This window comes from Eublepharis macularius, chromosome 2, assembly GCF_028583425.1.
Source record: "Eublepharis macularius isolate TG4126 chromosome 2, MPM_Emac_v1.0, whole genome shotgun sequence".
Lineage (NCBI taxonomy): Eukaryota > Metazoa > Chordata > Lepidosauria > Squamata > Eublepharidae > Eublepharis > Eublepharis macularius.
In genome coordinates, this window is record NC_072791.1 from 199,278,117 (window position 1) to 199,291,466 (window position 13,350).

At 43.8% G+C, this 13,350-nt stretch overlaps 1 protein-coding gene across 1 annotated transcript in view; it reads right to left on the bottom strand.

The window, feature by feature from the left end:
- The window catches only part of SLC25A12 (solute carrier family 25 member 12), a 79,902-nt gene extending 67,360 nt beyond the window's left edge, over positions 1-12,542 (bottom strand). The window contains exons 1-2 of the mRNA XM_054971650.1: positions 12,491-12,542; positions 10,220-10,273 (exon numbers count right to left, since the gene is read on the bottom strand). Coding sequence (XP_054827625.1) covers positions 10,220-10,273; positions 12,491-12,502 — 66 coding nt within the window. The 5' untranslated portion in view covers positions 12,503-12,542. The remainder of the gene's footprint in view (positions 1-10,219; positions 10,274-12,490) is intronic.
- Between the last annotated feature and the right edge of the window lie 808 nt (positions 12,543-13,350).

Here is a 13,350-nt window from a genome sequence, read left to right on the forward strand (position 1 = left end):
CCGTCTCACCTCCCATTCTCTCTGTAGCCTAAGATACTTGCCCCATCAAATGCTGTACTTAAAGATCCATTATCTCCCCAGGACGGCATTTCAGAGAGAGAGCATTTGGGACTACAGCTGGAGTGGGAGAACTGGATGGAAATCTTTCCATCTACAGAAAAGTTCCAGTGGATCAACTTGACCTAATCTAATCACATCTTATCTTGATAGCTAAGCAGAGTCAGCCTTGATTAGTAATTGAAGGAGAGACCTCCAGTGAACATCAGGGTTGCAGAGACAGGCAATGACGAACCACCTTTGTTAGTCTCTTGCCTTGAAAACCCCAGCAGGGGTTGCTATAAGTCCACTATGCCCTGACAGCACTTTCCACTGCCAATAACCAAAGTAAAACCACACGTACAAATGCTCATGCAGATGGGGATGCCCACCTCCGTTTCACCTCTTTGGTTAGGCACAATGAAGTGTGACTCAACCTGGATTAGGACCCCTGCAGGTTTCTTATTTACACCTTACTTTTCCTCCCAATGAGGACCCAAAGTGGCTTACATCCTTTTCTTCTCCTCCAATTTTATCCTCACAACAACCCTGTGAGGTAGGTTAGGCGAGAGTGCGTGACTGGCCCAAGGTCACCCAACCAGCTTCCATGGCAGAGTGAGGATTCAAACCTGGGTCTCCCAGATCCTAGTCCAACACTCTAGCAATTGCACCACATTGGTTTTCTTCCTCGGCATATAAACCTACTTCAGGCCATCAAGGTCTATCTAGTCCAGTATTTCTCGTCTGACTGGCAACAGCTCTCCACAGACAGAGGTTTTCCTCATTTCTGCTAACCAGAAATCCTTTCAACAAAAGATTCCAAATTCTGAATCCAGGATCTTCCTGCATGCAACGTGTGTGCTGTACCACAAAGCTATAGCCTCCTCCCCAAGGATAGGCAGCATTATTCATTCCACTTAAAGGTATTTGCAGCTATTAGAGTGCATTGTATATATACACATAAATGTTGCTCGAGACCAATGGAAATTTTTCACATTTTCTTAGAGGCTCTGACAAACCAGTCTTTTGACAGTTGAAAGATAATTACACCCAAACAAACTGAAGATTCCTTGCAAGCAGATAATAATATGAGCTCTGGAATGCTTTGAGAAAACTGTAATGTACTCAGGGTATTAATACCCTGAACAAAAGTAATCTAAACAGTGCATCAATAAAATCCAGATTGTACGTTCAGAATAAATCATGTTATATAGGGAAATAAGTATATGTTACATTGTTTATTCTGCTGCCAAGTCTCAGGCTGTGAAAGATCTGGGGATTTATTATTTATAGTCTACCAGTGCCAAAGACATGGAGTGGATAACGGGACAGTAAACTTGTATTTTAGATGTTCCTGACAAACACATGACCCTCATCACCAATCCCAGGCCAACGCTAGCTAGCTAAACAAATAAATAAGTTCCTCTGGGCCAAGTGGGGGAAGGCGGCAGTAATCAATGGAATCCTGCCCTCATAACACAAAAGTGTGAGTCTGAATGAAGAACTTCCAGGCTAGACGTGTAGCTTCTTGCAAACCCAACCATAAACATCTAGCATCATCATGCAATTGTCCTACAGTGCTTTTTATTTGGTACATTTTAATCTTGCTCTTCCCTGGGGAAAGGGCTATGGATCAGTGGTAGGACATTGGCTTGGCACACAGAAGGTTCCAGGTTCAATTCCTCATAGGGTCCAGTGATAGGTGATGTGAAAGACCTCTGTTTGTGACCCTGGAGAGCTGCTACCAGTCTGAGTAGACCAGGGGTCTTATTCAATATAAGGCAGCTTCATGTGTGTTGCTTCTTGGAACTCAAGGCATGATTATAAAGCATTCCCTCCTCCTCCATTTTACCCTCAAAACACACACAAATGGCATGAAGTAAGTCAGGTTGTAAGGGTGACTCCCAAGTAAGCTTCCATGGCAGAGTGGGGATTTGAACTTGCATCTCCCAAATCCTCATCCAACACCCTCACCGCTATACCATATTGGCAGTTCAGCAGGAAACTGGTCACCACACACCAAACTTGAGCAGAACGTTATTTACTTATCACAAGAGGCCATCTCATTAAGTAATTCATATCACTGCCGATTAATGTTCAAGAATGGGGAAAGGCCCTATCCAATCCCAGGCACAGGAACCTGGCTAAGACGAGCTGGGTTCCCTGCATGGATCAGGGCCGACACTTCTTCAGGAAGCTGACTGAGAACTGAAAGAATATTAAAAAGTAGCAGACGGGGCAGGTACTACATGTCAATATCTGTTTGCTACACATCCACACAACACTGGAATGCTTGTGAAGTAGCAGACGAAGCTTAGCAAGTGAGATCCAGATGTAAACTTCTGACACAGCAAAGTTGATTCCCAGGTGGCAGGAATCACATCGCACACGTAGGAATGGAGAGCACTACAACAAGGAGTGGGAAAGAGAGGGAATCGCCCCTATTCCCTCTTCAGTCAGTAGAACTGTGCCTGCAGAAGAGAAACGGGGAACATTTTCACCTCCTTCCCACCCCTCTCTGTTAGTCCACAATCTCCACTTCAGACTGCAGGGGTGGGCTCCTGTGTGACCCCCATCTTTGTAAACAAAGGTGTAAACAAAGAAACACCCTGAATACAGAAACCTAAACGTCATGAAGAAATAGGGTTGCCAGCGTCCAGGTGGTGGCTCATGGAATTACAATGATCTCCAGGCCACAGAGATAAGTTCCCCCGGAGAAAATGACTGCTTCGTAGGGTGGACTCTATGGCACTATACTCCAGTGTGGCCCCTCCCCAAACCCTGCCTTCCCTAGGCTCCACCCCCACCCCCAAATCTCCAGGAATTTCTCAACCTGGGCACCCTATGAGTAAAGCTAGGCAAAAGATCCTTCTCTCTGACAAGCTACTGTTCTACATGAAGAGTTGTTGCAGGGTCTTTTCTTCTTTGGTACAGAGAAAAACTCAGTCACGCAAGCCCTCTTCTCCCTGCACAGAGCCCACTCAGGCTCCTGGGGCCTTCAAAAATGCCTTTCCATGCAGCTGCTGTGTGACTGCGGGGAAAGTGAGCTGGGCCTGGAGAGAATGGACCCAACTAATCAGAAAAACATAATGTGTTGTTTGGTCCTCGGCCTTTCAGGTCCAAAGGGAGAGCCTCTCTCAGAAGGATGGCGTCATAGGCCTAGGAAAACGCCTACTTTTCAGCACCTCTCACGGCCAGGGATTCTGCTAGAACCCACATTTCTAAAGGACTGCCTCTTCCCCTATGTCCTTCATGCACCAACTACAGTCCTGAGGCTGCCAACATCAGCCACAGCCCATGCCTTTCCCCCCTCTGAAGCGCCTACTTTGTGGAACGGGCTTCCTGCGGAGATAAAGGAGGTGCCATCTCTAGGCACTTTCAAACTGTGCCGCAAGGCCTTTCTGTTCACCAAGGCTTTTAATGCAATATAAACTGGAGGTATCTTTTAGATGGAAAAAGGCTTAATTTGGGGCTTTGTTTTATATGTTTTAAATCATAATTGGTATGCTGCCTTGAGCCAGGAGGAAAGGTGTGATACAAATATTTTAATTAATAAATGAACACTATAAATCCAACCAACAATATAGCCCTAAGCAGTTATACCCTTTGAAGCCCACTGACTTCAATGGATTTTTTAGGAGGCTGTGACTTGCCTTAAAATGCCACTGTTGTCACTTCTATTTAGTCTGTACTCAGGAAACCTGGATGTCCCTTTCTTACCAACTCTTGGCTTCCATTCTTCCTCCTCTAGTCCTTGTCCTGCCATCAAAGTACCTTTGCAGACACTCCTTTCCTTTTACCTGAATTCTCCCTGCACGACTATGAACATTGCTTCACTCACTCACAATCTCTAAGCCTTTTAAGAGCAGCACAAATGCCAAAATGTCAACAGGTGTGGCCCTCCCAATGTGCCGTAGTGGAGATGCGATGCTCAATAAAGTTTTCCTTTCTGTGCAACTCTTAGAAAGATGAGAGCCTTCTCAGAATTTAACCTGGCAACCTGAATCTCAGTCTTTGCATATACCATTGTGATATCAATTAACGTTTAAAAATGCTCCCATACAGGTTACTGAGGAAGGGAAATAAGAAGTGCAAGAGAAGCCCTAATTTAAAAAAAACAACAACCCTAAAAGCTGATAAACCGGTTGCACTGGTAGAATCCCTTATTCCCGATTATAAGTTATCATTTGTATTCATGTTTGCATTTAATTCATTATGACAGATACTACTCCACTGGGTACCATTACGACTTAAGTTGCTCAACTCCGGTTTTAAAACATGTCAATACTTCAACACAGTAACAGACATAGGATTGTTTAAGCCTGCATGCATATGCAATTCCATACATTTAAACAGGGACAGGTTGAAGCCTGCATTAACTTGCAGTATGTTGACTAGACAACCAATTTAAACATTAAAACAATGCATGCTTTTGGAAATGGCATTCATGCCTAGAGAATGATTCATAGCTTTTCAGGATCTTTGGCAAGCAACTCAGTCTTCCCAGCCTACTGGATTTCAAGAGCCAGTAGTTATAGATACAAAAGAGGCAGTAAATTTCCAGGTATGCATCTTGTAAAATCAGGTGCCTCCTTTTAGTGACAGACTGGCTTTGCTAGTTAGAAGAACACTATGGCTCCTGCATTACTCTTTATCTTTCCTTCTGTTTTGGAGGCTAGAGCTTCATAAGCGTGAAAATCCACCGGAAGCTCAACCATTCAGTCAATGAAGTGATCACACACAGCTTCTAACAAGGACCGTTAACTCTTCTCCCAAACAGTCTGCACAAAGCTTTGTTTTGAATTGGAGATGTGAAGGACTGGAACTGGGAATGCCTGTATGCGATTAATGTACTCTAGAATGTTGCTATGGGTGGCTTGACATTCCACACCATTTCCACTCCAAATTGTGTTTTTCATGTCCGGAAAACGTAAACAGCACCTTAGCAAAATGTGATGGTTTCCTTTAAACATGCTAATGAAGTCCCTGTCTTAAAATTTGAGAAGTCATTTGTGCAACACAGACTGTTGGCTCAGCTGCTCTGATATCACAGCACGCCCAGGATCATGTCGCTGGGTGCTTAGGAACACTGGGAAGCCTTTGATTTTACGTTCCAAGGTCCGTGAGCCACTTTGACTGAAGTAAAGAACACTGGAGTTTGTTTACAGAAAGGCTTTTGTGAAGATTCTGATGGCAGGCTGTTAAGACTGCTCAACCAGAAAGCGACAGACTACTCCAGCTACTGGTAAGATGGGATGGCAGCAAACCTAAGTATACTTAAACCAGGCTTTCAGGAGCATTTACTTCCTGCTGAGTCCTAGGCTGAAAAGCAAGTGGTTTTCTGTTTGCCACAACAAAACTTTGAACCGTTAAGCAACAAAACACTTTCAGGAGAGAAGGTCATGATATTTAGAATGGTATTGGCAGCAAGACAAATTACCAAAGTTTAAGAAAATAATTAAGCCTTTTGTCTGTGACATGCTTTGTACAGCTGTTACTCAGTCAGCCTTTAAATCATCTTATTAACCCACAGCATGAAAATCAACTGTTTTATAACAAGACAAAAAGGTTTACTACAGTAAGGATTTGATAAAAGAAACAGTAAAGTAGAATGGTTAGAGGGTTGGTCTAGGATCAGGGAGATCCAGGTTCAAATCTTCACCCTAGAAAAAGCTAAGTGAGTTACTCTGGGCCAGTTAAACACTCTCAGGATTGTACAGGGTTGTTGGAGGATAGAACTGAGAACTAAGCATGCCACACTGAGCCCCTTGGAGAAGGGACAAGAACAACATTTACTAAATTGGCTTACAGGAACCTACCTACCTAAAAGATCAAATTTCCTGAACATTACAGCCTCGAAGATGTATTGCATTATATAAGCCTATGCCAGATGTTGATTTAACAGCAACAATGAGGATATGATTAAGCAACAAGTCGGTGGATCCAGCTATATGCATTCAGTGGCCAAAGCCCCCAGTCCGAAGCAGTTAAGAGAAAGTACTTCTTTTACTTCCGGATTTCATACACGATTATAGCAAACATCTCATTACTTCATATAGAATATACTCATTAACCAACACAGCTAAAAATACTAATATACCAAGCAATGTTAAGCTTAATTAACGTTTAACAATACAATACATACACATGTCAAAATAACAAACAAAATGTACTGGAAGCAAAGATTGCTCAGGAGAGATTCTTCAAAATTATTGTAATCCACAAATAATTTGTTAATATTGATCATGGGTAGGGCTTAATGCAGAGGTAAGAAGAAAACTGAGAAAATTGCCAAGAGTTACTGTAGTCCACAAATAAAACAATGTGAGGTCTTTGAACTTCCCTCAGAAGAGGCCATCATGTTAACAAAACCTCCAAAAACATTCATATTGGTCTAATTTGCAAAAGAAAATGACCCTCATGTCAAGGAATCTCCTGGACCACTTCCATCCCTATGTTCTATCATGGCCTCTAAGGTCAACCAGAAACAATCCAGAAACTACAGAAATGTATTACCATTGAAATTCAACCCATCCATGGCAAAATTTTATCCCTCTGTGGACTCAACAGAACCTAAATCTCTGTAGCAGCTATATGAAAGACCAGAGCAAGAGGGGTGAATGTGGGCATGTGTAACTATATTCAACTTTTTATAAGCCAGGTTCTTGGCCACGTAGCCACAAATCCCACTGACTTTAATTTACACTGTGACCGTTAACACTTTTTAATAATATTACTTATTGCCTTCCTGAATTCTTTGTCCTTTCTATGGGGAATTTCCATCACAAGATGCATGCAGTCTATGTCAATACTGCAATATACAATCTAGGCATAAAATATCACTAATTGTGCAAAGAAGTCTGGTAAGAGGGAAAAGGACATAATCATCTCATTCCACAAGAAAAACTGAGTCCTGAATCCTATTTTACTCAATGCTCTTCACCTTCCCCTTGTCTCCATTTCCAAGGGTGGCCAAATTTAGGCAGGAATGTGCACCCTTTCCGCATCACAGCACTGCATAATTAAAAGAGCACAAGAGACCTGACCCGTGAAACCTGCTGCTATAGTAACAGTATTTCAGTCCAAGGCGCTATGTATTTTAACATAGAGACATCTTGCAACAGATTACTACTGTGCCCACTACACTCAAACATGGGGGAAAATTCCATGAACAAAACACAAATCTAACAGGTCAATCACCAACTCAAGTTAAACTTATTAAGTCCTTGTGTTCAAAGGCAGAGTTAAACATGCTTAGCAGTGTAACCCTAGACAGAGTTATCCTGTTCTAGATCCACGGAGGTCCACAGGATTAGACAACTGTAACTCTGTTTAGGATGGCACTACAGATCTGCAGAAGTCAAAGCAGAGTACCCAACTTCGGCTGAACTGTACCCTGAAGCTGTAAACAGTAAGTTACATTTGACATTCCAATCCTTCAAAGGTAAAAAAAACAACAACCTAGATCATCATCAGTACATTTTATTCTACCCTTGACACCTATTGGACTTTTTATTTAACTAGTCACCACTAGAGATGGGCACGAACTGGAAAAAAACCAAATTGAGCGGTTCGTGGTTCATCACATTTCACAAACCACGAACGTTCACGAACCGGTTCGTTTTGGTTTGTGAAAACATCACATCCAGGTCAGCAGAAGGCCACTTCCAGGTCAGTAGAAGGCCTGCACAAAGTCCATCCCCTGTTGCCTAGGAAACTGATTGATTGGAGCCAGGCTGTCTGCAGTGACGAACCAGAAAACTAACTAAACGAACCAGTCTAAAGTTTCTGTCAGTTTGTCAGAAATGGGCTCAGACGAACCGCTGGTTCATGAACCACGAACCAGCCTGGTTCGTCACGAACTTTGGTTTGTATTTTGGTTTGTGCCCATCTCTAGTTACCACCTGAAACATCTAAATCTATTTCAAATTTCTATTCCCAGTCATGCTTACCTATGAATTACAAAAGAAACTGAACATACAATAAGACACAAAAGAGAAGCCTCTCTATTACAAAATCTTCTTGATAAAAAGTTGTAATGACAATGTGAATGCTAAATTTTGTAGATGTTTAGGTCCTCTCTTTATCATGTTCCACTTTTAAAATTATCTCTGCTATAGACTAAAGAAAGCAGGGGCAGGGTAGGACAGAGTGGGTCATCCTGTAACATGATACTTGTCCTGAAACTAATGAAAAAGAGCGCCAATGTGCTAGTAAAAGTGAAAACGCTACTGCCACCACCACTTAGGTCCTGAGCAGGCACAGCAGACGAAGCCTTTGCATTTAGAAAAGCTTCAGCCTACAGTCTTATCTCAGCCGTTCACATCCCCTCCTCAGCTGTAATTGGAGAGGAACATGCCTGTCTTCAAAAAGCACCATTCTAACCATCTGGATGGTGGATCTCTTCTGAGCTAATCAAGTCCATCTCTGATTACAGTCAGAAGAAGGGAGGGAACATGACCACAGACATCAAGGGATAGATGGGACTGCTAAGAAACCAATGGGGAGAAGGGCTCTCTCTGTCATCACGCTGTCCCAAGTGCCCATTTGTCAGCACCATGCTTGGGAAGCTTAGCTTACAGCCCAGCCCTGGGTACACCTTTAGCAGACTCTGTACTTGCTTCCAGTTTACAAGTGCAAAAACGTCATATGTACAGAGAAACCTCTGGGAGGCAGCCTTAGAGCAGAAAGAGGCAAGAGAGAGCAAGCAAGATAGATCAGCATAACATCAGATCTGCAAGCTGACTGCAGCATTGTCCCCATCTATTTCAGGGGGGATTCTCTCCTCTTTGTGGAAGCTTCCTTGGCCTGTCAACAGCTGGTATTGGAGACGGTTGCTTTTCCTTTCCCTGAATTCAGAGGCATGCCTGAAATTGGTGACTGATTTCTCCGCCTGCAGGATCCATACTGCACAGTCTACCTGGAGATTTCTTCAACGTGTGAATTGCTGGGAGTATAAATGCTTTGTATTCTGTTGCCAAGGAGTTTGGTAAAAAAGAGCAGAAATATGGCCCTCCCATTCACATGCAGCATTTCAAGTTGCTGCTAGAAACTGAGGTCTGTATGCTATTAGAGCTTTTTTTCTTAGCTTTTTGGATGAATTTGTTGTCTCCCTCTGAAGCCATATCAAAGGCAAAGTGCAATCCTTTTTCTCTTCAAAAGGCAGCAAAGTCTTTCTATGTGGCCTGGTTTCTTTATAGCCAGCATTACAATTGTATTTATCTTGATGTTATATTTGTTTTCCTAACACTATAACCTGGTTTTGAACCCTAGGGATACAGCAAGTCAACGTAAAGTTTGGGATTTGTGTCCAAAAGGACAGTGAAGAAAGAGAGATGCAGAAATTGGATAAATGAAACATAGGCATGTTTCCAAACATTTAAACCAAAATTTAGAGGACCAGAAACATGCCGATCAACTTTGCCTAAGTGGTGCAACAATCCACAAGGGTCTTAAAACATACAGCATTGAAGTATGAGGTTTTAGGCTGATATGATAGGTAACTCTGGCAGAAGGAACCTCTGCCTCATTGTGATTGGATATCTTGCTGCACCAGTAATGCCTGACGAATCACTTACATGGGACAAGCAGATTATGTAGGAAGCAACCATATCAGCACTGCCAGTCCTAAGAACTAAAGCAGCAGTATGGCTCCTCTCATGTGATCTACCAATCCATAGCTTGGATCCAGCAAAGAAACATAAAACAGACTCGGTGCATTTCTGCTTGTGCAAAATCTTCTGAAACACCCAGTGCTTTCCTTCTTATTCGTTATTGTGCCCAGAAATACATACACATTGCCTTGTGCACATTGAAAAATGGCTCAAGATACACCATGCTTAACTTGGCGCAAGGGGCCAGCACAAGAGGGTTTTTTTCTTTCTGCAAGGACCCCAGTGCATGTGAAAATCTTACATGGATTTAGATCCACTCGTGCTTCTTCAGCCAAATATTACTAGAGCTGAACAGCATCCATCCATCTATGGGAAAGCTCCAGTAATACTGCTGGTAACTAAATACTGCACAGAACAGCACCCCAGTTTCACTAAATACCATTAAAGCTCTTTTGGGGCCACAATAGTTTGCAGAAACAAGCACCCTATTTTTCTAGCATACAACCAGATGATGGGAAGTGACAAAAAGCTAAGAATACAGAACAACCACAGTGCACACAGCTTCTTACCTGCAAAAAAATGTTACGTAGTTCATTAGGGTCTGCTCTTTTGGTTGTCTGAACCTATAAAGCCAAGGGAAGAAAAAAAAGAGTTAGCACTTCACTCGCTGAGTTGCCCAACTACCAAGTAGGGAAACCTGAGAGGGCAATCTGTGCTGATAAGGGTAATAAACATCAAGCCTCTTATCTAACTGATCAAACAAATTCCAGACATATGTTTACATTGCTTAACTTTGAAATGATACAGATGTTCGTGAGAGCTACTGAACCCAGGGGGTTGCGGGCAGATGAGAAAGATGGAATTATGCCAAAAGCAAAGTAGCAAAAGTAAAAGTGTCCCACCAGCAAGCGCTTTTGTCCTTAGCCCAAGAAGTCACCATAAACCACAAACAAGAGCAAGGACATATTGTGGATGCCAGTAAGTTCAAGTAGGCATCTGCAAATAAACTCCCTCCCTCCTCCTCCCCCTTGCAAACAAGATCAAATGGCAACTGCAGTTTTACATGCATGTTACAATACTGTATATTATCATACAAGTTTATTTTTCCCAGATTAATTATAACTCTCTAAAGATCCACAACAGGGCCTCTTATCTCATAACTGCCTGCTGTGCTGACTTCCACCCAAACCTTGTACGGGAAGTAACTCCTCTACAACTAAATTTCCTTCACAAGCGAATGGGCTTGGTTATTCCAATTAAGAGTATCTTTCCTCAAGTCCCTGTTTTGCTAATCTCTGTATAGACCACTCAATATTTGAGGCACACTCCCCAAGAAACCCAGGCAGCTGCTAGCCAAGGAGTATTTTCCACTATGAGCCTCCTCTATCCTAAGCTGAATTTTTTTAGAGATCTGCATCAAGTTAGAACATAAATGGTTACCTTTCTTATTTCCCAAGTCTCAGGAAGTGCAACACAAGAAGTTTTTATGTGCTGAGACAACCAATAAATTCCCATTTTAAAAATTTTCTCTTTAAGGCAACCCCAGGCCTACAAGCATTTCTATTAATCTCACCCCCCCCCAACTGCTAATGAGAGCATATTCCTTATGAGCACTTCTAGGTGCTCTGGTGTTCATTATTCCAGTTATCACTTCATAGATCTCTACTGTAGATTAGAACCTGCTTCAGTCACACACCCAACCAAAAGGGTGAGCCTTTTTACCCCCCCCCCCACATCTCTTCCACTATGACAGGTGGATGAAAGATTCTTTAAAAATAGCTCATTGATTTATGCTGCTTATGAAATCATGGTTAAACGCGTGAAGGCTCAAATTCAGAGTGGAAATGCTGGATCTTACTTTAGATGACTTCATCTGGAGATCCAGACCTACCCTGCATTACCTCAGATTCCCTTTCCCTTAATAATCCCACAGGACACCAGGTACTTCACTTTAACTAGTCAGGAATAACTAACAAGGCATCTTTTGACACTTGAGCAGTCCAGGTTAGTCTTTAATGTGTCACAAGAGAACACACTTGCTTATGTTCTGCTGCAACACACAAATGCAGATGGGATTATTAGCATGCAGGCTGCAACCCACATTTCACTCCAAACATAAACACTAGCAGGCCACTCAAGGTGAACGCTAATCCAAATTAAGAGAGCCCAGATATGTGTTTAGACACATCTTCTACCAAAACCTTCTTCTTGAGTTCCCATTTCTTTATAAGAGCAAGATATGGATCCAGTAGCACCTCAGAGACCAACCAGATATCCAGGGTATGAGCTTCCCAGAGACAAAACTCCCTTAATCTAATTGATCTCTGAGGTGCTACTGGACCCAAATCTTGCTTTTCTACTACAGACCAACATAGCTACCCTCTTGAAACTATTTTCTTTCTAAGTGACCCTCTCCTGTCACACACCCACAGAGGGCACCTTTACATCCTGAGGCCCTAACATTGTTGCCAACAGGCCTGAAGGAAATTCCCCTGTCCTTTTAAGAGAGGCTCAATGTTTGGAAAGCTTCTCGTGTAATGAAATAACATTACCTAGTCAGCAACGTCCCCCTGGGCCTCTATTAAAGGAATAGGCCATTTCCCCCTCCAGGCAGTTGGCAACCCCTAGCCCCTCCTAGCTCTCGCCTCCCCCTATCGCTCCCCACGGGCCGTCCCCGGAGGGGAAGCCCACCCGGGAGCGGCAAGGCGCCTTCTGCCCCATTTTCCACACAGCGGCCGGCTACTGCCAACGGCTCTCTGGCCCGGCCGCTGCCAAGGGCCACCCGTCAACCGCCCGGCTTCTTATGCAACAAGCGTATAGAAGAGGAGGAGGAGAGTCACCTTGACCGCCATGCTGAGTTCGGGGAAGTGGAGGGTGGAGGAGGAGCCTCGCCGCGGCAGAAGCGAAGCCTGCCAGCCGGGCGTGCCTCCGCCGCAGCCGCCGCCCCGCCCGGAGGCCGGCCCGGCCCTGCCTTATGCTAATCACTCGCCCCCGCTATGCTCGGAGCTTGTCCCGCCATGACCCGGCCGGAAGGTCGCTCCCTGGGATGAGGAGCCTCTCCCGTATATAGCGCGTCGAAAACGTCGTGGCGAAATAATACTTCTCCTTTCTCCACCGAAACGAGGAGTAGGCGCTTCATGCCGGAAAAATATTGAAGAGGTCGCCTGCATCTCAAATGCATTTTATTTTACTTCATTTATGCCTCAACTTTCTCCCCAATGGGGACCCAAGGCGGCTTTACATCATTCTCCTGCATTTTATCTTCACAACAGCCCTGTGAGGTAGGTTAGGTTGAGAGTGTGTGACTGGCCCAAGGTCACCCTGCGAGCTTCCATGGTGCACAGGGGATGCGAAGCTGGGCCTCCCCATGGTTGTTGTGGATTTTCCGGGCTGTATAGCCGTGGTCTTGGCATTGTAGTTCCTGATGTTTCGCCAGCAGGCTGCTGGCGAAACATCAGGAACTACAATGCCAAGACCACGGCTATACAGCCCGGAAAATCCACAACAACCATTGTTCTCCAGCCGTGAAAGCCTTCCACAATATATCTGGGCCTCCCCGGTTTCTAGTCTGGGACTTCAACCACTACACCACCCAGAAGAGCGGTATATAAGCGCTGTTATGGCAGAGTGGGGAATCAAACTTTGGTCACTTTGTTTGCCGCTACGCTTGCCAAACCCTTCTTACCACTGCTTCCGTTTG